Source organism: Silurus aristotelis (genome assembly GCF_946808225.1).
Source record: "Silurus aristotelis genome assembly, chromosome: 5".
Taxonomy (NCBI): Eukaryota; Metazoa; Chordata; class Actinopteri; order Siluriformes; family Siluridae; genus Silurus; species Silurus aristotelis.
Genome location: NC_139578.1, coordinates 477594 through 491113, shown reverse-complemented (window position 1 = coordinate 491113; position 13520 = coordinate 477594). Strand labels below are relative to the sequence as shown.

Below are 13520 nucleotides of genomic sequence, written 5' to 3'. Positions count from 1 at the left end.
GGAAGTCTAAGTGTTTTTCACAGAGCAGAATGATATTTGGAATAAACACACACACACACACACACACACACACACACACACACACACACACACACACACACACACACATTAAGATATGCTTGAATACAATAGATTTTCAGACAGAACAATAAAATAACCGGTTTGACTTTACACACCTTAAAAATGCAGGTTTTTTTCTTTCATCACAACTGCAAATTCTTTCATTTATGATTCAATTCTGAGCTAACACAAAGAACATTCATAACACATATAAAGCATGTTGAGTGTGTGTGTGTGTGTGTGTGTGTGTGTGTGTGTGTGTGTGTGTGTGATGTACTTGTTTATCTGTAGGTAAATAGACCCGGTTGCTGCCCTGTTAAAAAAACCACCTGATGACTGTGAATGGTTTATAAGCAGAAGGTCATTAGCAGAAAGGGTTGAGGTGGAACACCGGAGAACATCAGGGTGATTGTGTAATAGTGACACAGATGATTTGAGTGTAATCTGGATGACACGTTGGCAGTGTTACAGGTGATGCCTGTTGTGTGGATATCTAACCACTAGCATTTATTACTAATTAGCTCATTCGTCTACACATGACAGCGTCGTTTGATGGCTTTCTGTGGTTTACTCGGTGAGGTCAGGGCGTGAACGCAGCTAACATACGTTTGTCACCACACCTTGGGCGGGTTTACTTTCATTGTTCCTCTGGCTAATGTGCGCAATTGGGCTTGTTAGCGTTTTCGTTTTTCCCCAAATAAACATGACCATCCATATCTCTCCGTCGTTCCTTCTCTCGTTCAGTTTAAAGGAGTATTTCATCTTGTAGAAAATTATTAGTAGAAATACAGCAAATTATGTTCACGGTGACATTTTGATAGAAATCGAAAGGATTTTACACTCGTACACCTCAAAACCGAAACAAAACCAGGTTCACAGTGCAGAACAATTAAAACAGAGACACTGTGTTTCAGCATTCTAATGTCCACCATACTGACAAACAGATGCACATGTTGTTGTGAAGTATTTCCATTAACTTCTTACCCCCATATTTCCTGACCATCGACTGATACACCACCACTGGATCAGTGTTCACTTTGTGTGCTGTCGAGTCAAACTCATTCAGAATAATACTTTATAAAGTGTGTTTATGAAGCTTCATTTAATACAAACACAAACACGATCACTGAGTTACATATATATATATATATATAGTTAAATATACAGCAGCAGCAAAAACAATCACACACTGAACAGTTACATACAAAAAATACAATCTGTAAAATCTCCATAAGAACATTTCAGGATAAACACCATTAAAATTCAATAAACACCAATAAGCTTTTCAAAAACACCAATAATCTCCAGTAATCTCCAAATAAAGACCAAATATCTTTTTAAACTAAACAGAAATTACGTCTAGATATCTCCAATAAACACCACAAATAAACTGTATTTATAAGAATTTTTATCACTAAACATTTGTTTTACTGATGTGACAAGTCTCAAAATCCGCCATGATGCACACATCCGGCCATTAAAAGCGTCCGTGTGGAAACACCAATAAATAAATAAAATATAAAATAAATGTTTCTGGTGAAGTGGTGATGATAAAACTGAAACTAAATCTTGAGGTATTTTAATTGTCATTACAAATGTACATTTATTTTTCAATGAACAACTGAATTAACAATAACACGACAGGAAACCGTGCCCATGCCGTGTCTGTTCATCTCCATGACTAACTGTTCCTGGGTGGAACACATGCTTTACTGATTACATGGCTGTGAGTTGATAAAATGCAACAAGACCAGATATTTTATTATTATTACCAGTGACATTATTTATTCCGCTAATCACCTGGAGTATGTCCTGGAGTATGTTCTTGGGTATGTCCTGGGGTATGTCCTGGGTTATGTACTTGGGTATGTCCTGGGGTATGTTCTTAGGTATGTCCTGGAGTATGTTCTTGGGTATGTCCTGGGGTATGTCCTGGGGTATGTTCTTGGGTATGTCCTGGAGTATGTCCTGGGGTATGTCCTGTTGTATGTTCTGGGGTATGTTCTTGGGTATGTCCTGGGGTATGTCCTGGAGTATGTTCTTGGGTATGTCCTGGGGTATGTCCTGGGGTATGTCCTGGAGTATGTCCTGGGGTATGTCCTGTTGTATGTTCTGGGGTATGTTCTTGGGTATGTCCTGTGCTATGTCCTGGGGTATGTCCTGGGGTATGTTCTTGGGTATGTCCTGGGGTATGTCCTGGGGTATGTTCCTGGGTATGTCCTGGAGAATGTTCTTGGGTATGTCCTGGGGTATGTCCTGGGGTATGTTCTTGGGTATGTCCTGGAGTATGTCCTGGGGTATGTCCTGGGGTATGTTCTTGGGTATGTCCTGGGGTATGTCCTGGGGTATGTTCTTGGGTATGTCCTGTGCTATGTCCTGGGGTATGTCCTGGGGTATGTACTTGGGTATGTCCTGGGGTATGTTCTTGGGTATGTTCTTGGGTATGTCCTGGGGTATGTTCTTGGGTATGTCCTGTGGTATGTCCTGGGGTATGTCCTGTGGTATGTCCTGTGGTATGTCCTGTGGTATGTCCTGGGGTATGTCCTGGTGTATGTTCTTGGGTATGTCCTGGGGTATGTTCTTGGGTATGTTCTGGGGTATGCTATGGAAGATAGTTCTTAATGATGGTAGATCTTTGTTTGGGTCATTTGTCCTGCTGCAGAATATTAGACCAATCAGATGCCCCCTGCTTGTATTTCTCAGCATTAGGGACATCCTTCATTTTAAACAAATATCCAACTCTATCTGCAGAAATGCAGCTCCAAACCTGCAGGAAACCTCCACTATGCTTCACTCATTATTGTACCACTCTCCAGACCTTCAGCAAACATCCTGCCTCCTGCTACAGCAGGAAATTGATCTTGACTCATCAGTCCAGAGCCCCTGTTTCTGTTTTCATTCAGAGTTATTTGGCTTAGCTTTGTTTCCTCATCAGCTTTTTGGCTTTAATTCTTCTGTGAAGATCACTTCTGGTCAGATTTCTCCAGATAGTAAATGAGTGTACTGGGTCCCACTGGTTTCCACCAGTTCCTTGCTGATGGCAGTGCTTCTGATGTGGAATGGAAGTAAGCATGATGAGTGTTTCATCTGCAGTTTCCTTGGTGGTCTACTGCATCTACACTCCTCAACATCCTTTGTTTTTTTGTGCTTCTACAAAAGAGCTTAAAGAGCATATCTTGAAAGCCCAGTCTGCTTTGAGATCTTTTCCTGGGAGAGAGCTTGCTGATGCAGTAGAACTCATTTATGTCTTGTTGATGTGATCAGTCTTGCTATGGTGTAGGACCTGTGACATAAGAGGGGAGGGTCTTCCATTCCCTCACATTAGCAGCAGAGTTCCTCCTTACCTAGTTTGAAGCTCCTACACTGCTGTTTCTGGTTCATTTCATGACTGGGTTTCAACCTACATATGAACTTGATGATCATCAGCATCTGCTTGGTAGAATTGGTTCATTACACACCTGACATTGATCCTTCAGAAGCCCTGACTTTGTGTAAGTGTAGAAAGTGTGCGGGTGTCCCACCAAACACTGATTTGATTTCGACTTTTCTTCTGTTTACTCATTTTGCATTTTGTAAAATATATTTTTGAAATCATTTTCACTTTTCAGCATTTCTTCCTAAAACATTTCTTATAAAGGTGTCAAATAAAGTGAACGTTTTTTTATTCGGGAATGTTCATGTTTATTCTCACTCGTCGTGTCTCCTTATGTTCACTGTAAATAAACAGATTCCTGCATTTTGTATCTGCCTGCATCATGATGAGTGTAGAAATCACGTGATTGATGGCTCACAGCTTCATCATGGGTGTCTTTTAGTCTCCCTGTGCTGCTGAGCATGTTCCTCCATCTTCATCTCCTTTCTTCAATAAGGGTCTTGCTCTGCCTCCATTCTCTGCTGAGGATGTGGCTTTACCTCTTTGAGGAAGTTGGTCTTCCTCCCTGCTTCGTGGGGCTCCAAATCTCTTCTCTGTCCAGTGAGGATGTAGCTCCTCCCTCCTGCGTTGTGGAGGATGTAGCTCCGCCCCCTGCTTTGTGCAGCATGTAGCTCCGCCTTCTTTCTATTTTTTCTCCTTGTAGATGCACTGCTCTTCACAGGAGGGAAAGCTGGAGTTTGAACGTGAGACAGGTGTGTCGTGTGTTATTTAAGGGCGCGTCCTTCAAACATTTCTTCAGAACAATTAAACAATAAGGATGTTCACATGGCAGCATTCAAATGATCCTGAATGTCTGGGTTTGCAGGTCAGGTGTGTTATCTGAAACCACAGGTGTGTCACAAAGCAGAAGTCCAGGAAGTGATACTAAACTAAACTGTCATTATTAATAACATCACACTGGAAACTTGTGACACACTGGTGGAAAAGTTTTCATTCACTCACACTCACACTCAAAGGAACTCCACCAGCATTCGGGGGTCCAGATAACGCAGGTCATTACAGTAATTTCACTGACGCCTGTAATGATGGAGAAATGTGCTGCTGTTGTAGAAACATTAACAGGTCCTGAGTATGTTTACACAACAGTTCAGGTGGAAGGGAAGGGTGGGAGGAAAGGAGAGGTGGAGAGGTGGAGAGAGAGGAGGTTAATCCAGGACAGAAGAAAAAAAACAGGAAACTGCTGAAAGTGCTCCAGGTGCCTCCGTGTGTGTGTGTGTGTGTGTCTGTGTGTGTGTGTGTGTGTGTGTGTGTGTGTGTGTGTGTGTGTGTGTGTGTGTACGTTCCTTTAGATGTTGATCAGCTGAGTGTGTTTACATGTGCTGTGTAAATATAAAATCTTATTTCAGTAAAACTGCCTCAAAATTTGTATTATAATTTTATATTAGTTTTATGGTGAATATAGATTTCTGTTCAGCATTAATTGACACACACACACACACACACACACACACACACACACACACACACACACACACACACACACACACACACACACACACACACACACACACGGTCAAACAAAAAGATTCAGTCAACTAATGCCCTCTGGTGGAAAGCTTCGTATAGTACAGCAACACTGAATCCTGGATTGTGATTGGCTGGAAGTTCAGGTAGACGTGAGATACACATCTTCTAACACTACTTTATCTGTGTGCATGATTCGGAGCAGAATAATTGATCAAATGCATTTTGATTCAGTTTTGTTCTGTGAGCATCAATAAGAGCTTCTACTCCTCAGTGCTGGGAGATGATTATGGAATAAGGTGATAATCCATTGTTTGGTGTAGAAAAAAATAGAATTCAACATCAATCATTTTATATATTTCTTACCTTTAATTTAAATCATAGCAATGAATAGCAGTGAAAAACAAACAGAGAAAGTACAAATGATCGGGAATGGAATAATAAACATGTTCTCTAATGTAGTCATGCAGTAATTCTGGGTGTTTTGTTGCTGATTAAAGCGACTGTATGTAAAAGATGGAGGTCCTTGAGAGACATCACACAGGTGTTCTAATGTTCAGCAAAGGAAACACAGCTTCATATACGGTTAGACACACAGTGCAGTCAGCTTTCTAGCTCATATACCACACGCTTTCTGGCTCGGAGGAGAGACTTTATAGGAGGCGGAGAGTCAAAGCGCTGAGCAGCAGAGCAAACACTGAAAGAGAGAGAGAGAGAGAGAGAGAGAGAGAGAGAGAGAGAGAGAGAGAGAGAGAGAGAGAGAGAGAGAGGGTTAAAGACTTTCAGTAAAAAAATACATTCAATATCTGATGTAACTTATTTCTAATCTCCTCCAAGAGAAATGTCATACCTTTAGTGCAGAAGCTGGAGATTGCGTTGGCACTGTTCAGGGCCATCACGTTAGACAGATCTACAGCTACTAAAGTGTCTGCTCGAACTGTTGGATCTCCCAGGTTAGTCCCTGTGGATTTGGAGTCAATAAACTTTACTAAATAGACTGAATCCCTCCTGCCATCTTAAAGGCAAATGTCCAATGAGGGATGAAGTGAAATGCTGCTAAACTGCACATGTATCATAGACCTCGAAGGAAGTCCTTGTGAAACTTAATTGTGTGGTGAATTCGATTGTTAAAGTTTATCTGCAGTAAGTGACATGCACACACACACACACACACACACACACACACACACACACACACACACACACACACACACACACACACACACACACACTATACAAAAGCATTAATAGGAAAAGTGTACAAGGAAACATTCTTGTACTTTGTGGGTAGTGGTCAAGGTGGTGATGGTCAGTGGTGTGATGGTCAAGAAGGTGGTGGACAGGAAGGTAAAGGTCAGGGTGGTGATAGACAGGAAGGTGAAGGTCAGGGTGGTGATAGACAGGAGAGGTGAAGGTCAGGGTGGTGATGGACAGGAAGGTGAAGGTCAGGGTGGTGATAGACAGGAGAGGTGAAGGTCAGGGTGGTGATAGACAGGAGAGGTGAAGGTCAGGGTGGTGATGGACAGGAAGGTGAAGGTCAGGGTGGTGATAGACAGGAGAGGTGAAGGTCAGGGTGGTGATAGACAGGAGAGGTGAAGGTCAGGGTGGTGGAGACAGGAGTGGTGAAGGTCAGGGTGGTGATGGACTGGAAGGTGAAGGTCAGGGTGGTGATGTACAGGAGAGGTGAAGGTCAGGGTGGTGGAGACAGGGGAGGTGAAGGTCAGGGTGGTGATAGACAGGAGTGGTGAGGGTCAGGGTGGTGATGGACAGGAAGGTGAAGGTCAGGGTGGTGATAGACAGGAGAGGTGAAGGTCAGGGTGGTGGAGACAGGAGAGGTGAGGGTCAGGGTGGTGATGGACTGGAAGGTGAAGGTCAGGGTGGTGATGGACAGGAGAGGTGAAGGTCAGGGTGGTGGAGACAGGGTAGGTGAAGGTCAGGGTGGTGATAGACAGGAGTGGTGAGGGTCAGGGTGGTGATGGACAGGAAGGTGAAGGTCAGGGTGGTGATAGACAGGAGAGGTGAAGGTCAGGGTGGTGGAGACAGGAGAGGTGAGGGTCAGGGTGGTGATGGACAGGAAGGTGAAGGTCAGGGTGGTGATGGACAGGAAGGTGAAGGTCAGGGTGGTGATGGACAGGGGAGGTGAAGGTCAGGGTGGTGATAGACAGGAGTGGTTAGGGTCAGGGTGGTGATAGACAGGAAGGTGAAGGTCAGGGTGGTGATGGACAGGGGAGGTGAAGGTCAGGGTGGTGATAGACAGGAGTGGTGAGGGTTAGGGTGGTGATAGACAGGAAGGTGAAGGTCAGGGTGGTGATGGACAGGGGAGGTGAAGGTCAGGGTGGTAATAGACAGGAGTGGTGAGGGTCAGGGTGGTGATAGACAGGAGTGGTGAGGGTCAGGGTGGTGATAGACAGGAAGGTGAAGGTCAGGGTGGTGATGGACAGGGGAGGTGAGTGTCAGGTATGTGTTGGTCAGAGGGTGGTGGTCAGGAGCTAAAGGACAGGTTTGTGATGGTCAGGGAGGTGATGGCCAGGGGTGTAGTGGCCAGTGTGTCAAAGTCAGAGGTGGACAACAAAGATTATTTAACTGGATTTGACAAAAATCTCTTATTTAATGTCAATAAGTAAAAGTGTAAAAACTCACCATTGGTGGTTCCATTCATGATTTGTGCTCGGTATGTGGTGTTTTCAGATTTGACTTCAAAAATAATGCTGGTGTTGAAGACACACTGAATAAGAGTCTGATTGTTTGCGACTATGCCTTGGACGTTGAACACAGTGTTCTGAGAAAAAGAGAAAAAAAGACTAGTGCACATTCCCACCTTTTATTATTTATTTTCTATCCGAACTGGTTAACAGCTTCGGGTCTTACCACAGTCGTAACGTTCAGACTTGTTCCATTTTTAGTCGCCGTCACAAAGAAGAAGTTGCTGCTGTTAACAGAGGCGTTGTTGGCGCAGACAAACACGAAGGCTTGTGTAGATGGCTAGCAAGAAACAAACATCTACACTGAATACACACTGTAGAATATACTGTATTCCGTTCCTCACCGTGTTGTTTATTTTCTTTACCGGTTTAATGAGTGCCAGTGCGACGTATCCTGACGTCGTGCCGCTCAGTTCGAAGGAGAAATTTTGATTGACAACTTGAATTGAGGTAAAAAAGCAGCTTGAGTTTAGCGAAGGATCACAAGTAGCTGCGTTGGACAAACACAGCTTGGTGGTGCCACAGCCGGTACGAGTGATGTTGATCTGAAGATAAATGGAAAGAAAACAAACCAATATTAGCTGAGGTTTGATCAGTAACTCAGTGAGGCACAATGTAGCTAAACAGGTCAGGAGATATCGGAGATTCTGATGGGAAATAATAAAGTCTCTTACCGTGCTGGCAGTTTGAACAGTGCTCTTGGGATTTGCCAGGTCTAATGTGCCATTTGAGTTAAAAACTGTATTTGGAGTTCCCAGTTGTGTTCCTGTGGGAATGGAGCAGAGAATCTTTACTGAACTGGCTGCAGGGATGTTTCTAGCATTTTTCGCACCCTAGGTGAGATTTCTATTGTCCCGGGTTTCGGCACCAATAAAATGTCGGATTTCAGAATCCCCTCTGAGACCAAACACCTCAGGAGTTTCCTCTCTTAGTTACCAATTCACACAAAACTCGATTAGAACTCCCAATAAAAAGGCCCGGAGGCTTGGATGAGAAGGACAGCAAAATACAAGTTTATCTCGAGGTTTATATTAAACTGTAAAATTTCAAGGTTTTGGTGTTTTTTCATGAGAGAAGCTTTAATAAAATACGTGTAAAAACTCACCATTCATGGTTCCGTTAAGGATGGTGACGTTGAAAGGCAGCTGAACGGCACTGGCACTGGGAAACAGCTGATACAGATTAGTGATGTTAAAGTTGAAGATGCACTGGATTGTGGTGTTTGTCAAAATAGATCCCTGGAAATTTAATATCGATATGTTGGGCTAAACACAAAAGGAAGAAGGACAAAGTTCTGGTTAGACATCGTCTCCATCAGTGTCTGATGGAACACAGTAATGGTGGGTTTTAGTTATTGTTCAGAGCTTCATTATGGTTGTGATGTAGAATTCATCAGTGTCTGTCACTCTTCATCTTACCACGCTAACAAAACTCTGAAATGTGCCGTTCTGAAGTGAAGTTGCCTGGTAGGAGACACCATTGTTGTTGTTGTTGCCGCAGACGAGCACAACATTGTTCAATCCCTGAAAAGAGAATTCAGAAGAATAGAAACCTTTAATGAAAACCATGATGATTTGGATGGAAAAGTAAAATTCATTTTGAAGAAAGTTCGTTACGTGAGGTCAAAATAACCAGGAACAAACTGCTACTGAAATCCCCACCCAGGAGTGTGTTCCTCGTTATTTTGTGTTATATATTTGTGTGTTTGTGTTGCTTGTGTACGTTTGTGTGTGCTTGTGTATTTGCATGTACATTCATGTGTGTGTGTGTGTGTGTGTGTGTGTGTGTGGAAGCAAAGACTTCATCACGTTTTATAAATGATGTTTGTGGTTTATTAACGTTACCAGAGATTGCAGGATTTGGCTGCTGTTGGGGGTGAGTCCCAACGCCACGTATCCCAAAGTCGTTCCGCTGAGTTCCACGGTCAGAATTGTGTTATTGAGCTGTGTTGAGCTGAAGAAGCAGCTGGAGTTTCCTGAAGGATCGCAGCCATTCACACTCGACATGCACAGCTTGGTGGTGCCACAGCCGGTACGAGTGATGTTGATCTGAAGATGAATGGAAAGAAAACAAACCAATATTAGCTGAGGTTTGATCAGTAACTCAGTGAGGCACAATGTAGCTAAACAGGTCAGGAGATATCGGAGATTCTGATGGGAAATAATAAAGTCTCTTACCGTGCTGGCAGTTTGAACAGTGCTCTTGGGATTTGCCAGGTCTAATGTGCCATTTGAGTTAAAAACTGTATTTGGAGTTCCCAGTTGTGTTCCTGTGGGAATGGAGCAGAGAATCTTTACTGAACTGGCTGCAGGGATGTTTCTAGCATTTTTCGCACCCTAGGTGAGATTTCTATTCTCACCCCTAATGGCTCCACCCTCCCACTATAACACTTTATAACCTTCAAACAATACAAATCATTCGCAACCTTCCATAAAAAGTTGAAACACATTATGCAATTATTGCAAACTTCCTGAATTCAACTATTTAAACATTTACTGTATATTAAAATTAAACAGGTAAATATTTGAGTTGTGCAGCGGCGGGGCAGATGCTGCTCACTGGCGCCCCCAGCTGGTAGCGCCCTAGGTGCTGCCTGCCTGAATCCATTTTTTCATCTTAAGTCAAGTCAGGTTTATGAATGTAAGATGAGCGATTAAGTCAAAATAGATAAAAGTAAAACTATTTTTAAGCATGTATTGACACCTGATGTAAAAAAACAGGGCTGCAAAGGGAGGCGGCTGCTCAGTGGTTAAGATGTTAAACTTCTGCTCAGAAGATTGTGAATTAAAAACCCAACAACACCAAGCTGCCAGTCTTGGGACCTTGAGCACGGCCTTCAACTGCTTGCTTATATAAATGTAAGTCTGGGTGTCTGACCTCCTACAGACCTGCCTGTAGCTCTGCAGTCATTTCAGGGAGAATTGAACAGATAAATCAAATCTAAATGCTACATGTTTTATCAGTATTTCTCGAGGTTTATATTAAACTGTAAAATTTCAAGGTTTTGGTGTTTTTTCATGAGAGAAGCTTTAATAAAATACGTGTAAAAACTCACCATTCATGGTTCCGTTAAGGATGTTGACGTTGAAAGGCAGCTGAACGGCACTGGCACTGGGAAACGGCTGATACAGATTAGTGATGTTAAAGTTGAAGATGCACTGGATTGTGGTGTTTGTCAAAATAGATCCCTGGACATTCGATATCGATATGTTGGGCTAAACACAAAAGGAAGAAGGACAAAGTTCTGGTTAGACATCGTCTCCATCAGTGTCTGATGGAACACAGTAATGGTGGGTTTTAGTTTTTGTTCAGAGCTTCATTATGGTTGTGATGTAGAATTCATCAGTGTCTGTCACTCTTCATCTTACCACGCTAACAAAACTCTGAAATGTGCCGTTCTGAAGTGAAGTTGCCTGGTAGAAGAGACTGTTGTTGTTGTTGTTGCCGCAGACGAGCACAACATTGTTCAATCCCTGAAAAGAGAATTCAGAAGAATAGAAACCTTTAATGAAAACCATGATCATTTGGATGGAAAAGTAAAATTCATTTTGAAGAAAGTTCGTTACGTGAGGTCAAAATAACCAGGAACAAACTGCTACTGAAATCCCCACCCAGAATCGGGAACACAGCTGACACTGAGAACATGTGTGTGTGTGTGTGTGTGTGTGTGTGTGTGTGTGTGTGTGTGTGTGTGTGTGTGTGTGTGTGTGTGTGTGTGTGTGTGTGTGTGTGTGTGTGTGTGGAAGCAAAAACTTCATCACTAGTGGGTGCTATAACACCCCCCCCCCCCCCGTACTACAGTCTAGCTCAGTCTCTGTATAATAAAGTAGAAGCATTTACAGCTCTGAGTGTAAAACCTGATATTTAATATACATTTTAAATAAATGAACGTATTATCAATGATGTTTGTGGTTTATTAACGTTACCTGAATTTGCAGGATTTGGTTGCTGAGTCCCAACGCCACGTATCCCAAAGTCGTTCCGCTGAGTTCCACGGTCAGAATTGTGTTATTGAGCTGTGCTGAGCTGAAGAAGCAGCTGGAGTTTCCTGAAGGATCGCAGCCATTCACACTCGAGATGCACAGCTTGGTGGTGCCACAGCCGGTACGAGTGATGTTGGTCTGAACATCAGAAGAGAGTAAACAAACCATCTTTAACTTCTCTGTCCTGTTCTGTTCTGTTCATGACTTGTTTTTATAACATTTACTCCAAAGACACACTGTGAATGATCCCCTGCTCAGTGTGAAGAGTGGATTGTGATTGGCTGGAGTTCACAGCATTCATCTGAGTGTTAGAAACACCTGAAACTACAGTAACATCCATTTCCAGTTCCATCCAGAGTGAGACAGCGATTTTACACATGAGCAAAGATACATTTAAAGAACTGCAGAAGAAACGAGAGAAATGAGAAATAGAACAGAAAACAGCACCAGGAGTCCAACAGCTGGATTATTAACAGATACACAACGCAGACACACACATTTCTCTCTTTGAGATATGAACAGTTAAATTGAGCTCAGTGTAAAATCTGAGTTACACGACGTGACTCCAGACTGTAACTCCAGTGATGTGAGCGGTCTGTTTTACTTACACTGATCTGTGATGATATCTGTGTCTGGGCTTCAGTAAAACCTCCAAATGTACAGAGGAGCACAACCACTGCCACCACAAGTCTGGCTTCCATGTCTTCTAAAAACACACAACAACACATAGAGTGATGCTTTAAATATTCCTTTATAAAAAAAACTATAATAGTGCATTCTCCTAATAACCAATATAATAATAATATTATAATAATAAAATATAATCGAATAAAATATAAATAATAGAAAGTTAAATGAAGGTAAAAGCAACACACAGTGATTTTAGGAGAAATAAAGCGTACCTGTGAAACGAGAAGATGGACAGATTGCTATGGTGTGAGTGAGTGAGATGTTCTGTAGGATGTGAAGATACTCAAACCGGTCTGGTTTTTTAAACGCTGAGGGCGTGTCATACACATCATCTAGCCAGGAGATTATATTTATACATACATAGGTGTATAAGAACCAGGGTGGAATTACAGGTTTATTATTGGTGCAAGATTCCTCAGGAATTACAGGAAGAACAATCCACACACGTGATTTACACGCAGAGAGAAAAAGAACCAACAAAGTAATAATCTGATCAGTGTGTCTCTTAAATACGTTCATTTCTTTAGTAAAGTGTTGAGTTTTACTCGCACTGAAACTGGACACATTACTGCATTCCATTGTTCATTGTTTGTTATTGTTCATTTCCCAAAAATCTGAAAAGGAGAAGTGTTTAGAACGGCTTTAAAAACAATCCAAAATTCTGCTCATTTCTGCCTTTTTTTGTTTCAGATTCTTTTGAAGACTATTAAAAGAGCTGAAGGTGAATGAGCTTAAAGATTGTGTGATTGTGTGTGTGTGGGTGTGGGTGTGTTTGTTTTATTATGCCTTGTATATGATCATCATTAAACCGACATCACCATTCCAAAGAACCCAGTGCCAGAGCCTGCATGAGTCCATCCTTGTGTTCTAATGGTCTCTAATGGAGTCCAGTGGATCCCATTATATAATCGACAAGCTGCCAAAGATGTTCTATTATTGGTCCTCAATAATAACAGACAGAACACACCACCAGTAGTGGGGTCAAACCAGAAATATTTTCCATTAAAACCATAACAACTCCCAATTATAACCATTAAAACCACCACATATTCTATTCATTTAGTGTTTTTTCCATTAAGTCACATAGTGGTACAGAAAAAAGGAAATCAGGTGTGTGGCAAGTGATTACTGATAATTATATATTAGACACACACCCTTACACACACACCCTTACACACACACCCTTAC

General features: G+C 42.2%; 1 protein-coding gene and 1 long non-coding RNA gene across 12 annotated transcripts; one reads left to right on the top strand and one right to left on the bottom strand.

The window, feature by feature from the left end:
• Positions 1 to 5306: 5306 nt before the first annotated feature.
• Positions 5307 to 12926, bottom strand: LOC310725815 (uncharacterized protein). Of its 5 annotated transcripts, none has more exons than XM_083540876.1 (12): positions 11028 to 11192; positions 10715 to 10874; positions 9837 to 9928; positions 9504 to 9707; positions 9078 to 9182; positions 8765 to 8924; positions 8334 to 8425; positions 8025 to 8204; positions 7826 to 7939; positions 7598 to 7736; positions 5808 to 5918; positions 5307 to 5654 (listed from the first exon to the last, which is right to left on the bottom strand). In XM_083540876.1, the coding sequence occupies exons 1-12, from the start codon at positions 11181 to 11183 to the stop codon at positions 5611 to 5613; spliced, it is 1557 nt and encodes a 518-aa protein (XP_083397002.1). In that variant the 5' UTR covers positions 11184 to 11192; the 3' UTR covers positions 5307 to 5610. The 5 variants fall into 5 exon arrangements, with proteins under 5 accessions (XP_083397002.1, XP_083397003.1, XP_083397000.1 ...); XM_083540877.1 differs by having other exon boundaries at positions 11031 to 11192; XM_083540874.1 differs by lacking the exons at positions 9837 to 9928; positions 10715 to 10874; positions 11028 to 11192 and adding exons at positions 12251 to 12348; positions 12545 to 12926.
• On the top strand, positions 6157 to 7591 carry LOC310725817. 7 transcript variants are annotated; one of them, XR_014533515.1, is made up of 4 exons: positions 6157 to 6265; positions 6311 to 6555; positions 7072 to 7127; positions 7158 to 7591. It is a non-coding gene; the product is annotated as an uncharacterized lncRNA (long non-coding RNA). The 7 variants fall into 7 exon arrangements; XR_014533516.1 differs by having other exon boundaries at positions 7072 to 7219; positions 7250 to 7591; XR_014533517.1 differs by having other exon boundaries at positions 7072 to 7286; positions 7379 to 7591.
• Positions 12927 to 13520: the final 594 nt, after the last annotated feature.

Coding starts and splice junctions, on each gene's coding strand:
- LOC310725815 (XM_083540874.1), bottom strand. CDS start 12,911: ATGGAATGCAGTAATGTGTCCAGTTTCAGTGCGAGTAAAACTCAACAC. Junction 8,205..8,333: donor CTGTTCAAACTGCCAGCACG/GTAAGAGACTTT, acceptor ATTTATCTTCAG/ATCAACATCACTCGTACCGG. Junction 7,940..8,024: donor CACTGGCACTCATTAAACCG/GTAAAGAAAATA, acceptor GTTTCTTGCTAG/CCATCTACACAAGCCTTCGT.